The 7523-nt window shown below is 39.7% G+C and overlaps 1 protein-coding gene across 1 annotated transcript in view; it reads left to right on the top strand.

The window, feature by feature from the left end:
• Window positions 1-290: 290 nt before the first annotated feature.
• Window positions 291-7523, top strand: part of DNAH7 (dynein axonemal heavy chain 7) — a 340938-nt gene continuing 333705 nt past the window's right edge. The window contains exon 1 of the mRNA XM_025404220.1: window positions 291-424. Coding sequence (XP_025260005.1) covers window positions 410-424 — 15 coding nt within the window. The 5' untranslated portion in view covers window positions 291-409. The remainder of the gene's footprint in view (window positions 425-7523) is intronic.

Here is a 7523-nt window from a genome sequence, read left to right as displayed (position 1 = left end):
CTGAGGGGTTAAGGCAGCGGTCCGGGCACCCAGCTCAGTTAGAAGGAGGGTGCGGAAGTGTGAGGATCTACTTCAGTAATCAGAGGATATTGGAGGGACCCACCCAGTGTCCTTGGTTGTTCAACGCACACCTTAGACCTCACCACCCTAGCAGGGGCGCCCCGGGAAGCTCCTCTTGCGGGAGCGCTCGCCAGCTTCCGGGTCCAGCCCCAGAAGCAACAGATAACCGGAAATGGAACCTGCGCGGGCCTGTTGCTTAGCAACAAAGGCTGCCGGGACGCTAGACGGCCCTGGCGCAGAGGGAGCTGAGACCGTCGGCAGGTCCCGGCGTGCAGCCTCTATCGTTCTAGGGGGTGCTGCGGCAGGAGCGACCCAGAAGCGCCGGTGAGGCCAGCGCGTCCTCACAGCCATGAGCAGTGAGCAGGTGAGAGGGCTGCTCTTTGCCAGGCTCGCCGCCGCCGCGACGCTTCCCAGGCGTTTCAGAAGTGGTGGAAGCCCGTCCTGCCCACCAAACTCCCCAGCTGTGACTCCGCGGTGTACAGCTTCCTTCACTCCACTTATGGCCTGGGTTTCTGAGCGCTTTCCGCGAATGCCCTTATACGTTCCTTTCCCAGCTATTCGCCCTTGGTCGTCATAACAACCAAACCTAGCAGCCCAGTGGCGCGCCAGCAGGGGGAGCTACAGCCCAGAGCACCCCCAGAATGGTAATAGAGGTGTGCTTGGGTGAGAGGCGGCTATGCGAGGAGTTGCCACGGGTTTGGGTTCTAGGGTGGGAATCGAAGCCAATTCCTAGCCGTGTGACTTTGGGCAAATCTCCTAGTCTTTCTAAACCTTGATTCTCCCACCTCTTACGCAGAGCGGGGGAAACACCAGACACCAGAACAACTTTTCTTCTTTCTGAGGTTGTTGTCAATTTCAAATAAGAGACCATCCCATACCATAACAGTATTATACTATACATGAAAGGCCTTGGTAAGTGACAAATGGCACTTCTTAAGATGATATTCCATAGTATGTGATAAAATATATATTTTGCAGTAGCTGCTTTTCTTTCTCTTTTTTCTTTCTCTTTCTCTCCTTTTTCTTTTAAGAATTCTTTCTTTATTGACTTAAGAGCAACTAACAGAAAGAAAGGCAGAACGATGGTCAATTGTCTTAATATCAGCACAGCATGAGAAGATGTTAAGCGTGGGCATTATTCTGGCTAACTAGAAAACAACCCTAGCTTTCTACGTAGTGATGAATAAGGAAAAAGACCCTATAAACCTCGTGGAAGAAAAACAGTTGTTTTTAAGCCTGCAAATTTCATTTAGCTTTTAAACAATATTAAACTATAATTATTTCTTTTTAATTGCTTTATAATGCTTTTTTCGGTAGTGTTAGAATTTACTGTGGAAACGGTATTAAGACGGATTTAGTCTCCTATCCATTGAGTTGTACATTACTCACAGAATTATGTGAAGATCCTAATTGGTTAATTAATCAAATAAGTAATTAATACCTGAAATGCCCAAGAAAATTTGGTTTGAGCCTTTTTTTAAAAAAATAAGTGTAACTTAAGAACTGAGAAATGGACACTTTGGTTCATATGCTAAAGTATAATTAGTATTGGTATTAATAATAAAAGAGTAAATGAGCAAGAAAAAAACAAAGAATTCAGATACAAGTAACCAAAAACACTGAGCAATTGTTTAATACATCTTACTAGTAATTTTTTTCTACGTGATATTAATGTGATCAGATTTAATAACATTTGTTATCGTCACCATTATTATATATTGAGCAGCTTCTTTGCTTCTTGCCCAAATTTAGTCTTTGGTCAGATCTTGAACCATATCCTACGTTGTTAGAGTTTAAAATACACTTCTATCACATTTCCAATGGTATTTCTCAATGGCTATTTTTCACAATTCCCCTAACTTACCCATCTACAACTAAAAAATATCCACTAAAAACCAATCAGCCGTTAAGTTCTAAATTTTACTTCATCTTTATAAAAGTAGTGTTGGGAAATGACACCCTAGTCTCTCACTCCCCCTCCTGAAAGGTTGTGATTTACTGAAGAGGCAGCGGGATCTTAAAAGAATGGACATGATTTCCATTTTCCACTTACTGTTTTTGAACAGCAGAGGGCCCTCTATCACTGTTTTGGTTGATTTATAATTTAAAAACGAATCTTGAGACTTTCATTTATGCTAATTTAGAGTGTAGTTTTCCTTTGGAAGGATGAAAGTTTTTATATTTTAACCTAAAACAAACAGAATGGATTAAACTTTTGGAAATGCCATTTTTTATGTGACATTTACTTGTATATTCATTCAGTTTGAGAAAGTGAGCAGGTGGTAAAATCGTATTTGCTGAAGGAGATTTTAACATATTCATCTCATTAGTGGAAGGTTGAGAGTGACATGGAATTTTTCAGGAATAGCAGTTTGGGCTTTTCTCTTAAATTAGGTATTTAGAAGAAATATAAGCAATTGCTCATTTCATTTTTAAAATGAGTTAAAACTTTAAAAGGCATTTTTAGTATCAGTTGAAAAACTTTCAGAGGTTTAAAAGCACAAATATCCAAAGACCAGGAAGCTCCCCACAGATATACTACAGATTGTGGGCAGAAAAGAGGAAAAAGCTGTCGGTCTTTTTCTACCCCAGCACTTTTTCTAGTTATGGAATCAAGTAATTTGTGTTTATACGATGTCATGCTCATTCCGTTTTCCTTCATCATGTTTTTAAAGTGTCATTGCTTAAAAAGGGGAAAGAATGAAAAAAGTTGGATATGAGACCAACAGCATGGTGATAACTTTAACAACCACAACTCAAACATGCGACAATTGACAACTATATTTAAATCAGTACTACTAAATTTTGAGAGGTTTTTGTTGATTTAACCAGACACATTTATAGATTCTAGTCATTTGATCAGGATAGTTAATATTTGAGCTATACCAGGTTTATGACATCTCTTCCAGTAGTCAAGTAGGTGAAAATCAGCGAAGTAAAAACAAAATGCAAAGCCGAACGATTTAAGGAAGACCTAGACTCTTTAGCAATTTTAAGTTTAGAATGTAAAATTATATTAGTCAGAATCCTAACAGAAGACAGATGGCATACTCAAAAGGACTTAACTGAAGAACGATTATAAAAAGACCATTTGTAGAGGTGTTGGTAGGGTTAAGGGGACCAGGAGGGATAAAGAGACACTCAAGGATTAACAGCAGTAGGACAGTAGGATGCCATTACCATGGTTAGGCCTGATTGGTCATTGAAACTGAACATTATTCTCAGACCCTGATGAGTGCTAGATACTTTGAATGGTAGCTTCCTGACAGGAGCTGAGGTCTGGAAGAATTCAGCCACTATCAGAACTACAGAGAATAGGAAGACTGGGAAACAAATATCCTAAACTTTCTGTCCTCCTGCTCTTCAGTCTCCTCCTGGTGACTTTTCTGGTTAATCCCTATCAGAAGTCAGAGAACTGAGGGCACAGATGATGTCCATCTGTAGAATTCAACCTCCCAGGCACAGAGCAGGAAGAAGAGGGTAAAGACTTGATCTGAGGCAGAGTACAACCATCACAGATATTATTATAAATGGATGCAATCTTCATAGACAGTTCCCTGTCCATAAATCAGTTGGATTAACAGTTGTTGAGGTCCTAAGATGAATTTTTCATTTAAAATATTTATACCTAAGAATAAATCTAGAAAAGACATATGACACCCTTATGAAGACTACTACAAAATGTTTCTGAAGGATATGCTCCCAGAATCTGAATAAGTAAAAAAATATATTGTGCTCAAAAGAGAGAAGACTCAGTATTCATTGTGTTCCTGTCATTGTCCTAAAAAGTTTATGCAATGTAGATCCTAAATTTCACATGGTAGGAAAAGGTCAAGATTGTTTATGATAATTTTTCAGAACAGTAAAGTGGAGGGAATTGCCCTACAGATTTCAAGACCTATCAGGAATCATAGTAAGTTAGGCAATATAATAATTGGGATTTTTAACAGATAATAAACCAATGGAATTAATGGGACAAAAACAGAGATGCACATATATATTTATGTTATATATACACACACATATATGTGTGTATATATGAGATACATGCCTAAGAATTGTGTGTGTTTATACTAAAATACATGCCCAACGAGTTCGCTGAGACATCTTTTGTAATAGAGAAACATTGGAAATAAGTTAAATGTTCATTCGCTAGGGAATGGAATGGATACAGTGTACTATGCTCACAGAATACTATACAGCTGTGAAAATCATTGAGAAATGTGTATTAATGGGGATAAATTTCAAAAACAATATTAAAAAATAGCATGTTGCAGAAGGATACAAATTGTGTGTGATGGCATTTATATAAAATTAAAAACATGCAGTAACAATCTTAGGTTGTTTGACAATCATATGTAGTAATAAGTGTAGTAAAAATTTGCTTAGGAATGATAAACACAAAATTCCAGGATGGCAAAGAATTGGGTTGAAGATACACAAGTGTTCATGATATTTTCTGTATGTTTGAAATATTTCCTAATTTTAAAGAGAATGAGACGTGAGTAAATATAGATAGTGTGCACAATCTTGGTACAGGAAACAGATTAATTGGGTGATAATTGGAGCGGAAAGCACAATCAAAGAAGGTTTTCCTTTTCTTTTTATTTATATTTATTTATTTATTTATTTATTTATTTATTTATTTATTTAGAGATGGAATCTCGCTCTGTCACCCAGGCTGGAGTGCAGTGGTGTGATCTTGGCTCACTGCATCCTCCACCTCCTGGGTTCACGCCATTCTCCTGCCTCAGCCTCTTGAGTAGCTGGGACTACAGGTGCCCGCCACTATGCTCAGCTAGGTTTTGTATTTTTAGTAGAGATGGGGTTTCATCATATTGACCAGGCTGGTCTCAAACTACTGACCTTATGATCCGCCTGCCTCAGCGTCCCAAAGTGCTGCGATTACAGGCATGAGCCACCGCACCCAGCCTCTTTTCTTTTTAAAAATAAACATTCTTGGAGCTTCCAGATAGCTGAACAGAAAACCCTGAGCCAGGAGTCATGGCAGCCAAACCCAAGCTCTACTACTTTGGTGTCAGGGGCAGGATGGAGTCAGTCCTCTGGCTGCTGGCTGCAGCTGGAATAGAGTTTGAAGAAGAATTTATTGAAACAAGATAATAATATGAAAAGTTGCAGAAGGATAGACACCTGCTTTTTGGCCAAGTGCCTTTGGCTGAAATTGATGGAATGATGCTGACACTGACTACAGCCATCCTCAGCTACCTTGCTGCTAAGTACAATGTCTGTGGGAAGGACCTGAAGGAGAGAGTCGGGATGAACATGTGTGCTGAGGGCACCCTGGACCTGATGATGATGATGGCACTGGCCCACTGAGGAAAAAGAGGAGAACCTTGCTCAGTCATGAAGAAAGCTAAAACCCGGTACTCGGCCATCTTTGAAAATATTTTGAAAGAACATGGAGAGGATCTTCTCGTTGGCAACAAATTCAATTGGGCAGACATACAACTGTTAGAAGCTGTTTTAATGGTAGAAGAACTCAATGCTTCTGTTCTTTCTGACTTCCCTCTGCTGAAGGCATTTTAAACAGGAATCAGCAACATCTCCAGAATTAAGAAATTCCTAAAACCTGGGAGTCAGAGGAAGCCGCTCCCTGATACCCAATATGTTGAACTAGTTAGAAACATTCTGCAGTTCTAGTGGCAGCTGGTCACATGATGGCAAGAATTAACGATCCAATCGCAGTATCAGCACAGGCCTTCTGTAGTGGATAATAGAAGCAAACTGTAGATCCTAGGAGGAAAGTGTCTAAAAAGAACCAAACTGGTCAGGTGCGGTGACTCATGCCTGTAATCCCAGCACTTTGGGAGGCTGAAGCAGGCGGATCACCTGAGGTCAGCAGTTCGAGACCAGCCTGGCCAACATAGCGAAACCCCATCTCTACTCAAAATACAAAAGTTAGCTGGTGTGGTGGCACACACCTGTAATCCTAGCTGCTCGGGAGGCTGAGGCAGGAGAATGGCTTGAACCCAGGTGGTGGAGATGGCAGTGAGCCGAGATTGCGCCACTGCATTCCAGCCTGGGAGACAGAATGAGACTCTGTGTCAAACAAACAAAAAACAAAAACTAAACCATGTTGCCATTAACAGCAGATGCTGATTAAATGTAACATAAAAACAAAAATAAAAATGAACATTCTTTATTTGAATGTTGATGGGAGTTCTGTAGTATAAAGGGAGGCATTGCTAATTCAAGGAAGAAGGGATTATCAGAAAAGCACTGTCTTCAATAAAGTGAAAGGAGATGGAGGGATTGGTCTGTGATCGTAGGTGCGATGGTGTCCCCAACTGCTTGTAGATGAAGGATAGAAGAACAATAAAGGTGTGATTGTAAGTAGGTCTGTAGACTTAGTTACAGGGAGATGGAGGCATTCTCAAGTATTAAAATGATGATGTGTGAGAAACTCTGGAGATAGGTCATTACAAAACTTAGGACACCAAATTTATTAGAAAATCTCAAAAGTTTTGAATGTCAGAGATTAGTAATCATGCACTCAAAGTGAATCCGGTGGGACTGGAGATGTGATTTTCCTCGAGCAATATATACCTACTTGGCTACAAGCATAGAGAAGGTAAGTAGTTGAATTCCAATGGGATTATGGTTTAGTTAAGTATGTACCAGAGGGAGTTGAGGGTATTTGATAGGGTGTAGTTGTGACTATGGACTGTAGAATCTAAACTGGGCAAGGAGGAAGAGAAGATAAGAGGGAGATAGATACTGAGAAGGAGCTTTGATATTAGAGGTCTCAATCAAAACAAAGAAATATAGGAGGGCGTCAGATCATACTTGCTGGGAGCAAAGGATGTGGTGATCAGAGAAAAGAATGTTTTAAAATCAAGATTTCACAAGAGCTTCCATATTTAATGATGAGATCCTAGAGGGGTTGCCATGAAAGTGGTTGGCAGAGATGAAGCGGAAGACAAGGTTACAGATGAGGAGGTTAAGCAACTGAGAGACTAGGCTGTTAGGTAGATTTAGTCACATGTATATTTTTAAGTCATTGAGATGATGACTAAGAGTAGAAGCTTTTTTTTTATTGCAAGTAAGTACAGTGGAACTCAAACTCCAAAAAATAAAACAGATTTTTCTTTTTGGTTTGCTGAACTGGAAAGTCTAAGAGAATGGACATCAGAATAGATTCAGGTATGTAACAGACACATGATATAATCAAGATTCTTTGTCCTTTCCTTCTTCATCCTCCATTCTTTCTTTTTCTCCACCTGATCTCTCTTTCCACTCTCTGCTTTCTTTCCAGTTCCTTAGACCATGCTTATAATAATAATGGATATTGTGAGATGTTAGATCCAGGATATATATTGTAGGTAAAGCTCAGAGGGTTTGCTAATGAATTAAATGTATGATATGAGAAAAAGGGAGGAATGAAGGATGGTACCAGGGATTTTAGCTTAAATAATGGTGTTAATAGTGATACCATTTACTGA

The sequence above is a fragment of the Theropithecus gelada genome, chromosome 12 (genome assembly GCF_003255815.1).
Source record: "Theropithecus gelada isolate Dixy chromosome 12, Tgel_1.0, whole genome shotgun sequence".
Taxonomy (NCBI): Eukaryota; Metazoa; Chordata; class Mammalia; order Primates; family Cercopithecidae; genus Theropithecus; species Theropithecus gelada.
Note: the sequence above shows the minus strand (reverse complement) of the source record. Positions and strands in the feature narration are given on the sequence as shown.